Source organism: Lytechinus pictus, chromosome 4 (genome assembly GCF_037042905.1).
Source record: "Lytechinus pictus isolate F3 Inbred chromosome 4, Lp3.0, whole genome shotgun sequence".
Taxonomy (NCBI): Eukaryota; Metazoa; Echinodermata; class Echinoidea; order Temnopleuroida; family Toxopneustidae; genus Lytechinus; species Lytechinus pictus.
In genome coordinates, this window is record NC_087248.1 from 3,925,136 (window position 1) to 3,937,802 (window position 12,667).

The window sequence follows — 12,667 nt, forward strand, 5'->3', positions numbered from 1 at the left end:
ACTTTTGTTACTCGCTTCCTTCTGTCAAAATAGGGTAGTATAAATGTACAATACACATACTATCTTCCAATGAAAGTACAATTTATTCAACTTTATACAGCACAATGAAATTAATAAAATAAAAGCACACTGCTAGTGTAACTTACACAAGAACAGAATTAAATACAAATGAATTAATTTACAAGACAAATGAATATCTCTCACATTATCTCCTTAGCTTTGATCCTAACAACTTTTTTTACAATATAGCCTACATTGAAATAGAAAGCTTGATCATTGAAAGCATGTAATTCTTGGTCCTATTAGGAGGCTATTAATCTGTTGGTCCTTCAAATGAAAACTTTTTTGCTGCAGCTACTTATCATTAAGTCATCAGAAATATCCAGTCTAAAACAAAACATCAAAACTTGTCCAAGTCTGTCTTAAGATCATACTTTAATAAATTCCTCTTTGCATGTGATATATATATTATCATTGCATTGGTCAAATGGGATATGTGCTACTGCATAATTATCAATGAAATGATGTATTGAATATCTTTGCATTTAAGACTTTTATATAGTCAGATTTGTCTCTTTATGAACCACCCTCTTGTCACCATGACACATTATCCTAATATGTGCAGTGTAGTCGGGGTCGGGACAACTCCAAGGGGTGTTTCACAAAGATTTAAGTATGACTTAAGAGTCACAATTAAATGCTGAGTTGCATGATGAATAAAAGGTATTAACTGCATTGGTCAGATCATGCGAAGAGGACGCTTACTACTGCGTATTGATCAATAAGATTGCGCGTTGCATTTCATGTATGCTTGTGCATTTTATATTTAAATCTTTGTGAAACACCCCCAGGTGTTAAACATACACATGTAGGTCTTGTTGCATAAATCTAAATGATTATTTTTCTATGTTTGATTGCACATAATATTTAATGCAGTTGATGCTATGTTTCACATAACAGGGCCAAGAATGAAATACTTTTTTATGAGGTTTCATCAATTTCATTCTCATTTCTGTAAAAATCCTGTACAAGTAGAATTCTGTGACATGTGATTAATTGTTTGAATACAGATCAATGACATATCCTTCGCTTATGTAGAACTTGAATTTACATCCTCTGGCTTACGAAATATTGGTCTTTAGTACTTTGTTTTACTTTGTGCCTTGCTACATGTGTATCCTACAAGTATGAATACATATGGAAAATATTTCTCATATAGTTTGTGTTTGTGTTTAGTTTTGCAATTAAAGAATAGCAAAGTTTTGCTTCCACATGCAGCACATATCTATACAGAGTGAAATGACAAACTAATTTCTTATTTAATTAAACTCATAAAATATCTTGATACTAAGCAAAATCCTGAAATATTACAATTTGTAAAATATATGGATATAACAGTAGCCTGTCAATATGTAAAAATGCTTGAATGTTATAAATTAAATGTTGTAAAAAAATACTACAATTGATTCTGAAAAACCTAAACAACAGTGCACTTTGGTGATGTGATTGAGTCCTTAAGAGGTTTTATTCTGCTGGTTATCATAAATTCATCAGCATTATTCCAGGTCTACCTTGCATGAAACTAGAGGAATTATTGTTGTTGAAAGGCCAATGGCTTCTTTATTATTTATTCAAAATTAGTCTTTCATAGTGAGTAATTTTTGCCTTACATGCGACATTTGTATTATTAAATTTATAATTACAAAAAATAGATTTTGAGTCAGTTCATACTCCTTAAGTTTTTGTTTAACACAAATGGAAAATAAAATTCTGTTATCCTTTTCATATTAGATGAATACAGTATATATAACTATTATTTACGAATTGATAAAACAATTAAACATTACAAAGAAACTAAAATTTAGACACTGACATAGGCCACCAACTCACAAAATGTTTCCATTAAATATATAATACCAAGACACAATATTAAATAATTAGATCAAATTATGAAAATACAAAATTTCTTTCAAAAATAGGACTACCTCAAACAATCCAATATAATTGTTTAATCTGTACACATCACACGGTATCTATATTATTCACATGATACACTGTACATGCATTTTTCTTTCCACATAGCTGTCTCTTCAAGTCGGGACTTCTAAAACTGTCAATAAATACTTTACACTTGTGCTGAGTTTCAAATAATTTCTCATTCACGTTCTCTGTAAGACATTTACTAATACTCTGAATATTTTTTTCACATGTAATGAAAACACCGAGTATAAATGTTTCTAATGAGAGAGTATTGTTCTTTTTTAGATTTTGATACATACAACCATACAAACGAAAAAAAATATGCTTCCACTTCTAAATATTCTTTGCTTTCCACTCTTACATTTTCAGTGCAGGGCATATATCATGAATATTGATTCGCTGTAACAGATATTGTCTTCAACTCCAATCACTTGACTATTTGGTATTGTGCTTTTTCCATGCAGTTATATAAAGCACTCTATAATTTGCTCCACAAGATTTACATTCAGTCTTGTAATATCTTTTCTTTCTTTAAAGCTACTCTCACCTCACAGTTTGTTTCACATGCTAATGCCATTTTTTGTCTTCAATGAAGTCCACATTTCACTTTAAGTCTGTTTCTGTATTGACAGAGTTTCATAAATGCCTCTCTTCTTTTCTCCACCTATCTTCACATAAATTTACATCCTAATGCAAAAATGTTCCATCCGTGTCCACTCTTCACCTTCTTTGTTTCCAAAGTGATTAACTTTCACATTCTCATGTCTTAAGTTCCTGGCTTTAAACATTCATTCCTAAAATGTTTCACAACACCCAATTTGTCCTCACTTCCCAGATAAAGCTTCACTTCCATGTTCATTCCATCGAATTTGACGGCGACACTGAAATATTCAAAGATCCTATGCTTGTGATTACAACGCCTCTAAAAGTACCCTTGATGTGGAGTATGAATCGCTTCACCATTGTTCAAGAGTTTTCTCTCTTCCAGTTCTCGAGCCACTCCTCAATTTGTCCATAATTGTTCTCCATCCAGTGGATATTAGCCTTTGTCTTATCAACCGCTTGAAGGAAATTACTGAAACCAGCCAGGTTCTCCAAGTCTTCGTGTTTGCTTGACATAAAGGTCTCCAACTGGGTAAGATTTTCAGAAAAATAAAATGGAGTATTACCATCAATCAAAGAATTTTCCACTTATAAGAATATGAATAGCAGGGGTAGATCTAGCCAGATTAGATATGCTGTTTTTGGTGGGTTTACAATTGTGCACAAACAACATGGCTTATGAAATGGTATTATATCGAACCCCGACTTGATCCGCCGCTGAATTTACAGAAAACACGGATATTGCTCTCAAAAATAATTTGGATGTAATAATTGTAAATGGAATTCACTTGACTTGAATGTTTGAGAAAAAAAATCTGTATTTCAATAAAGTATTTGCATGCTTTGTTGGAAGTTTTAATTATACTTATGATTTTTTTTTCAACAATAATTAGCTCTCTCTCTTTTCACCTTACAGTTTGATCTTCTTATAAACCACATTAAAAGGAATGAATGGTGTAAAATATGAATGAAAGAGATGTAATTTGATTCAAAATATATATATTTTTTTCAAATTAATGCCATTCTTGCAGAGGACCAAAATGATTTTGCAGTTGAAAAATGAGACTAATTAAAACATCCAATATTCCAAAACAGTTTTATTGTATTCAGTGAAATATCAGGTATGTCACAGGAGTCATTTTTTTGTTTCCTCCACTTTCCAATTAAAAAAGCAATACTGATTTTCAGTTCTAAGTGGAATATGTACAATGTGAAGCCGTTGCACAATCAATATGATTGATGTAGTTGACCATTAAGCACATGAAATCCCTCTATTGACTTACAATTTTAATTGTGCAAGAAAACAAAATCATCTGAATTATTTTGTTGATATGGTTTCTTACCTCTTCGAGTTGGTATCGTGTATTAAACCATTCAGTCACAGCTGTGATTATGTTTCCCATTAAAAACAAACCAGATCCATACCTACATGCATACAGAAATATAATTTGATCAAGAATGATTCAGTTATAGAGAAATGTGATAGAGAAAATCTCTCGCAGTCTGTATTATATCATATGATTATTTCTGGTATGTTTCTCATGTGGAAGCTAATCCAAATCACTTTACAATAATCATCACATTATCAAAGAGAATCATCATCATCATCATCGTCATCATCAACATCACCACCATCATCATCAATCATCACCGATCATCATTGTCATCATACCCGTCATTTACTTCGTAATAATCGTTGCAGCCCTTATCTTCTTAGTCATCTCAACGCTTACCATTATCTCGATCAATAATCATCATTATCACTCCTCTTTTCACACTAGCAAATTATATATTATTCTCTCTGAAGTGGGCAAAATTGTTTTGATTTTTTTTTTCTCTTCTTCTTTTAATCATTGGGAAAAGGGTGCTGGTATGGAATCTACGAAAGTTCTCCATACCTATTTTTCAACAAATCCCATTGGTCCCTGAAGAAATTCCAAGCCAGGAACCCACCAATAGGATTCTGTGATACATACTGGAACACACTGACTGCATCAGTCAGAGTAAGCTGCTCAGGATCAAGAGTGCGGGATAAAAGTCTGGGTGGATGAAACAAACATTCTAAAGGTAATTGTCATAATGTTAAGAATTTGAAGGGTGAGATATGGGTTGAGGTTTATCACTGATTCATTAGCATGGTATTGTGCAAGAAATAAAAGAAAAAGGAAGGAATGTCAAGAGAAGATAATAAAAAATCAATTGCATTGACATATGTTATTTTCTCTCATGTCTATTACAAAGTGAGCAATTTCAATTTTACTGGTGGAACATTAATTGAATAACTATGGTAACAAAGATATAGGTAACTCCAAAATATCATTTTTCAAATGTTTTGAGTGATGGATATTTGATATATTATCTTACAAGTTATCTAGCTGTCTTCCGATTCTGGTGAATATGATCTTCTGGGTATCAGTCCACTCCCAGTGGATTATAACAGATTCCTTTTCTGCACACTATTGCTTAGACACAAAGCCAGATGTATGACATTACCATTACCACCATGCTTTATTTCACAGAATGTTTGCTAATGATAAGGGTTCCATATCAGTGTCATACACCAGGAAGGGGAGTACCTATTTCCTGATGAATGCTACTACTCACCTGTTGATAAGCCAAGGTTCCCCCGTAGCCGTGAGTGCCGCCAACCAATGTTTAGCTTCGGCTGGTGAGCTAGCTTTGTAGGAATCCCAGGTAGAGTCCCATATCTCGGGTCCCCCAGAGGCTACCCGTGTGCTATAGGCGAAGCTTCGGTAATCGGGCGGAATCCTTTGGAAAAAAGGGCCGGGTCAGACAAATAGAGTGATGGTTCTATTCTAAGTTTTGAACAACTTTGCAGATGATACATTACTCAAATCATATTAGGAAACGGTTGTAACAAGCATTTGAGCACTACAAATAAAAGAGATCACTTGGCAAACAACATTATGTATGCAGTGGCGTACACATAGGGGGCTTGCCCCCCCCCCAAAAAAAAAAAAAAATCACAACCACGAAAAAAAAGAGAGAAGGATGAAATATGATATTTTCTTAATATTATGTAAAAATCTATGACAAAATTTGATTTTTGGAATAATATGTCTAAATTTTTGCTTGCCCGCTTCGCTGGCAACTTTTCAAATAAATGTTGCCCACTATGCCATATTGTGCCCCCTCAAAATTTTGCTCATTACGCCACCGTATGCATGCATGTATAGGGATGGTCTCTATACTTTGATAAGATTCTTAAATTAAAGATATCTGACTTGAAATTTTCATCAGTATTACCGAATCCATGCCTGGTGGATACATTTATTATCAATTAAGGGATGAATTACTAAAAGATGTCAATGTAAAAACAAAACACTCTCTCATAATTATGGGAATCATGGAGCACTTTTCCAAAAATAGGCCCTAAATAAAGGTGTATGTTACAGGATAACTTTGAGAACATTATGAATCAACACAGTTAAAATGCTTTTCTGATAACAGAGAACAAATTCATGTTAAAGTGATGGATCTAAGAAAATTAGATAAGTAAGTGGGAAGATAACTATTTTATTGAATTAATGAATCTAAGAGAATTTGATGAGACCAAAGGTTCACCTCCTCTGATATCAAAGAACATATACACTAAACGGATAATGCTAAGAGATCTTAAAAACCAATTCAGGTTCCCTGTTCATGATTTTCTTTGTTGCCATAATTTGATGATATAGTGTCCAATAAACAAAACTAATATACGTTACTTAGTACTTACTCATGGCCATTTGAAAAGTTTCTAAATAAGTCTTTTGTTTTGTCAATACATCTTTCATGCCCATATGCACACATCTGCTGGAGAATCATCACTCGTAATAACCTGGTAAGATAGAATATAATAAGATTAACAATCAATTATTGACACCCTCTGTCAAAAATTGGCCCAAAATGATACTCATGAACCACATAGAGCATCATTTCATCTGACACGTTATTCATTCAAATTCAACTTTCTTCAAAATGGGAAGGTTGATAATACAATCTCTACTGGTCAATGTTTCTCCCATTCTATTTCTCTACTTTTTCAAATAAAAAGGTCCAGGGGAACATACAAACATTTGACCACCTTATTGGATCTTAAAGTTGCATTCTTGACAATTATCTTAAAAGCTATTCATTTACTTTTCCTGATGTGGTCCAGTGTTGTTCCATCCCACGTAATCATAAACAGTCTTAGCCTGGTGAAGAATATAATCCTAAAATAAACACAACAACAAAGAGGGAAATGTTAATTGTTATTAAGCTCTACCAAAGTCAAAATGGTGTCGAGGATCCTTTCACTACTACTGCTACTACTACTACTACTACTACTACTACTACTACTACTACTACTACTACTACTACTACTACTACTACTACTACTACTACTACTACCACTACTACTACTACTACTACTACTACGACTACTACGACTACTACTACTACTTCTACTGCTACCACCATTATTACTATCACTACCACTGCTGCCGCTACTACTACTACTACTACTACAAATACTAATATTGTAATAAAATATGTTACGAATATTTGTAATAATAATAATAATGATGATGATAATAATGATAGTAATAATTATTATTTTAATGATACAACTTATATTGATTGGAGTATACGGATAATGATGATAATGATGCTCACGACCATGATCATGATCACGATAGCAAAACTAATCATTAACAAATAGACATTGAACCTGATAATAGAGTGGTATTTAATCACTTTTTCGCATTTTTCTCTGTTAGACACATGTATATGCAGTTTTCTAATGTCCTATCTAATGAAGATATGAACACATTATTATTTAAGAAATGAAAGAACCCTGAATTTCACAGCTCTTCTGTTACTTGAAATAAACTCTCAAATAAGGAAGAAGAAGATAATGATTGTGATATTGGTGATGTTGATGAAGAAGAAGACAACAAAGAAGATGAAAATGAAGAAAAAGAGGATCAAGAAGTAGAAGAATAAAAGAAGAAGGAGATAAGGAGTAAAATAGAAGGAAAGGGAGAAAGAGAGTTGGAAAAGGAGGAGAACTAGGCCTAAATGAGAACAAGGACAAATAATGATAAACTAAAAAGATAAGGAATAGAGCTAATCTTGGTTTCAGTCCAACTTTCTTCATTATTCTCTGCTTCTTGCCATGCACAAAGCTAACCCAAATTCAACAAACCTTGAAGATTCCATAGACAGGCGTTGTTCTTAGCATGCGGTCAATGTATTTGAATGTAACTATGGCGCCCTTCCATGGAACATAGTCCATCTCACGCTCAAGGTATCTAGTCAGGTCAAGGGCAACAGATAAGTTCAGACGACCTTCTGTTGCCAAGCTGAACACGTCGTCAATCAGAGCGGCACGACTGGCTGGTGAGATGACCTGTGCAAATAAGATACAGGAAACGTTAGATCAATAACAAGGTCCAAAACCTTCCAACCTATTAATTAGCATTTCATGGAAACGAAACGGCAAATAAAACTAACAAAGAAACATTTAGATGAAAGGCAACAAGAACTTCAAAACGTTTGTGAAATGTTATAATTTTGTTAATGTAAAGCACGATATAAAATCCTGCTAATCGCATTTGTTAAATTAGACTGAAATAAGGCTAGTCACATTAGGGGGTTGACTTAATTTGCCGAACTGTCTTCATATATCAGACATTGAATAGCTAGTGAGTATTGACAACAAAATGGAAGGTTCATGTTATTCCAGAATATGGACGGTCAATAGTATGTTTGCATCACAAAACAAAGTGAAAGATTGAGATTAAATTCTATTTTTTTTTCAATTCTCTTTTTAAGCTCAGAAGGGCAAAAATAGTGAAAGATGGACAAAGAGGTCAACAATCATTTACCGAGTGGTCATCCATTAGCTGTCTCGAGAGAAGACGCCAGTTGTGGATGTGATAGTTGGTCCTGAAGAAACCAGTCCTATTGACATTCACCAATATCCACTGATCACGTTGGACATTAGGGATCGCAAATCGTCCTTGAATGAAAGTTTAAAAAAGGTAAGATGTATATTTACTGGAAGATATTAATATCATTGAGAAAGTACTCATTATCATTTCAAATCGCACTATCATTGTTAAATATTGAAAATAATAAAGCATGAAATCTTATTCATATCCTATGTTGATCACAAACAATTGCTAATAAACCTTTTTTCTTTATATTCCTCTTCCTATGAACTACTGGCCATGTACAACTCATAGGCGGTTTGTGTGTTATAAACGATGCTCGAAAATGTTTAGAATTATAATGAATTGACTGATTTATTGTGTCAGGAGTGGGAAAAATTGAATGAAATACAAACCTTCTCTCGTATTTAACCAGTACATATACGGGGAGATGATGTCATTACTAGCAGCTGATGAAAACGTCACCGGAATAGGCCAAATATATCTACAACATTCGAAATAAAAGTTTATATACATAGATGAAATAATATGTTGTGTTTGATTATTCAAATTAATTTTCAGGTTTAGAAAACATCAGATAGGAATTGATATCAAAGTATATTTTGGTAGTGTGTTTGTTATTATATCATTGTTTACTTTATTTCGGATGACTGACTTTTTGTCTCGAAAAGCTAAGGTAAAAGGTAATTACTGTCTGCCCTAACGGTTTGCAAATACGAGTACAATGTAGTCACAATAGTAGAGAGATATATATATGGATTTGATTTTGACTCCATGGTTTTAGTTAATAAATTCTACTTTGCTTTTATATGCTACAGTCACACAAAATAGAGCGACTCAAAATCGACTGCTAGTATGTCACTGGAAATAAATATATAACATAATAAGTTTTGGTCGGTCGTCTGGTATGGAGTTAGTTTCGGTGGCATAACTTTGGTACTGATCAGATATCCTTGCCCCGTTCAATGACCCAAATCATTGTCTTACTTGTACTTTGATTCAGCGACCTCTGTCTTTTCCCTGTCCAATAAGAAATGCTCCTGGTGAAGACAAACCATGTCATGACCACAGTCACGTGACACAGTAACTACAGGATAACCCATTTGACCTAACCATGGCGCCATAAGTTCGCTGATATCCCGGTACTGGCCATGAGCCTGAGTTACCTGAAATACAACAAAAATACACAAAACGGTTTGAACTACTTTCTGCATTATATATATTTTTTCTCAACATTCAACATAATATACGAACTTGTATCAGTTCAGGTCCGTTGCAGAAAGAGTTGCAATCAATCGCAACTGTAACAAATCATGCGCAACTTGATTTTCAACCAATCAACAGCGCGCATTAGGGACTTGCGATTGATTTTTTGGCTTGCGTTTAAACGCAACTCTTTCTGCAACGGGCCCCAGAAATCATAAAAGATAGTAAACAAATATATCAGGCATTGAGAAAGTATAGTGGAATTATTTATCCGAGGTTGGTCTGGCAATTACTATTTTTCCCCGAGGGGCGAAGCCCCGAGGGAAATATAGTAGTTTTGCCAGTCCAACCGAGGATTAATAATTCCCACTATGCTTTCGAATGAAACGCCTGATATATTTGTTTTATATTCTACTTTTGATAATTTACAACCAAAATCTATGTGTTGAGCTTGCAAAGTCCGGTTACTTGAGTTGAATTACCTACTTTTCTCCGAGCCACCGCGCTCAGCGGAACGCAGATTAGTGCCTGCGCCGACGCATCGCGGGACTTGCCCGGGAGAGAGAGCGCGCTGGCCGGTGCGCAGTTTAGCTAGATATCCAGTTTTGCGAAATAATGACGTCAGACCTCGATATATCCAAAAATATATCGAGGTCTGACGTCACGCAACATCATAGTTGAAATATATTAGGTCACATGATGCTACTTGAACCAATCACTATACAGGATTTACTCTATGTAGGATATAAACATAGATATACATAGACTATGAATATTTCGTTTATCTCTTTCGTTTTATCATCTATTATTACTTGATTAACCTTTTAAATCATCGAGTATGCAAACGTTAAGACACAGTACCCTTGGGTTAATAAGTTTTAGCAGTGTTCCTTTCCAATGTAAAACTTTTTTTATCAACGAGGATGCATTTCAATTTATGCAATACAATTCTCCTTTCGGTAGAGTGAGAATTATTAAAAACAAAAATCTAATTTTCAGATATTTCAATACGCACCGAAGATATTGCCCGCCAAATATCCCAGGCGTCAGCATTACCGTACTGCTTGTTCTGGAGAAAAACCTGGTATTCAAATTTGGAAAAGAGAAAAAGATTGAAGGAAATTAGCATTACGGAACAAAAATAGATTGTTTCAAGATACAGCAAAAGTAACAACAATAGGAAACGTTTTTGTTCAAATCTTAGACATTGTATATCTTGTCCCTCTCTCACAAAACCTACTAATATAGTATTTGCCATATTAGGGCTTCAATGATCAATGTAATAAATGATTTAGTGGCAATTATCACTGATACTAAATCAAAGTATTACATATAAGAGTTAATGTGATTATGACATTTAAATCAAACTTATTCAATCCTTACCCATCCTTAAATGTCTTGACTGGTTAGTGGTTTCAATACAAATCTAATAATAATAATAATATTAATTAAAAAATAAATGATAACGTTTTATTTACCCAGGGTAGCCACTACAGTTAGGAACCTGCATGTGTACCCTTCTCCAATGTAAATGCTGAGTGCTTAGCAAGAAGGCAAAAGGTCCCATTTTGTCTTTGTCTTTGGTATGACTCGGTCAAGGATCGAACCCACGACTTTCCGTTCATGAGGCGGGCGCTCTACCGCTGAGCCACCATGCCCGGTCTTCGCTTATTTAAATTACCAAACAAGATGGCAATTACATTTGATTATTTTATTCATATTATTCTCTGGGATGACTTACCTCAAGACCCTCCTTAAAGGTTTCATATCTTATGCTGTGTTGAAGCATTCGAAGAATGGCTGGACTCTGCAACAACAATAGATGAAAAGAATATTTCGTATCTTGACCTAACAATAACGTTCAAATCGTAAATAATGCCAATGTTTACCACATAGTTGGATTTAGAAGCCTTTTCCCTTGACATTTTATTGTCCCAAATTTCTTCAATGACAGTTGGTAAATTATCAAAATGCCTCACATACTTGCACTTCTACTTTTGAGATCTTCAGTTCTTTGCCCTTTTGACGAAAGGAAGTAAAACAAAGGTATTATATTGTGTATATACAGTAGTAAATTGTGTATTCGTTCTTTTACTTGCAATATTTCTTTTTCATGGGGAAATTCCCAAAAGTACCGATTATTTTTATTATATTTCCAATACTTCAAGACAAAATAGGAACCAATTACTCCTAGGTCACGAGGTCATATTTGACACCATGGTATAAAGCTTTTTGGAATATGTTTTCTTGGAATGATATGTATTTAGATAGAGTAGCGTTGATGCCCATGAGTGTAAGTCTGTCTTACTTTCTGATAGCTGATCATGTCAAAGTTGTCCATGATGTCACCGACTTTAGTAACAGGTTGCTGGATAGGATGTGACGTCACCAAGGAATCCAGTATCATTACCATCTGCAGATCCTTCACCACAAATTGCTCATCCCACTGTAAGGTACAATGGGGTTGGGGGAACATATTCATAAAACTAAGTCTTTTTGTATTCTTATTAGGCCCACATAGACCGCAATGCATAATTGGACGATTACTAGAATTAACCCAACTTAACTGGAATAAATTGAACTTCCAGCTTAATATTGAATTAGTATCAAGACCCATATTTAATAATTGTACAGGTAGACACAACTAACTAAATATTTCATATGATACCAACATTGGTTGATAGTCTAATAGCATTGATTAAGTTAACCTAATCTTAATTTAAACTACTCTTTTATAGAACGCCAGTAGCCATCTTAACTTTTCGGACCATACAACTTACTATTGCCCACTCTGGAAAGAGTTCTTCAAGGGCGAAGCAACTACCCCACCTTATTTAAATACTTCGGACTCCACAACCTACCAATGGCCACTCTGAACATGCTGAAAGGAGTTCTTCAAAGAGAATATTTCCTATGTTTGTCCCGCCATATTATCTGAA

The 12,667-nt window shown here is 34.2% G+C and overlaps 1 protein-coding gene across 1 annotated transcript in view; it reads right to left on the bottom strand.

Annotated features, from left to right (window-relative positions):
* Positions 1-66: 66 nt before the first annotated feature.
* Positions 67-12,667, bottom strand: part of LOC129259693 (aminopeptidase N-like) — a 41,698-nt gene continuing 29,097 nt past the window's right edge. Inside the window, exons 6-18 of the mRNA XM_054897957.2 lie at positions 12,037-12,174; positions 11,470-11,535; positions 10,744-10,809; positions 9,510-9,688; positions 8,918-9,006; positions 8,457-8,590; positions 7,775-7,978; positions 6,727-6,800; positions 6,323-6,424; positions 5,188-5,352; positions 4,482-4,622; positions 3,927-4,008; positions 67-3,111 (exon numbers count right to left, since the gene is read on the bottom strand). Coding sequence (XP_054753932.2) covers positions 2,947-3,111; positions 3,927-4,008; positions 4,482-4,622; positions 5,188-5,352; positions 6,323-6,424; positions 6,727-6,800; positions 7,775-7,978; positions 8,457-8,590; positions 8,918-9,006; positions 9,510-9,688; positions 10,744-10,809; positions 11,470-11,535; positions 12,037-12,174 — 1,605 coding nt within the window. The 3' untranslated portion in view covers positions 67-2,946. The remainder of the gene's footprint in view (positions 3,112-3,926; positions 4,009-4,481; positions 4,623-5,187; positions 5,353-6,322; positions 6,425-6,726; positions 6,801-7,774; positions 7,979-8,456; positions 8,591-8,917; positions 9,007-9,509; positions 9,689-10,743; positions 10,810-11,469; positions 11,536-12,036; positions 12,175-12,667) is intronic.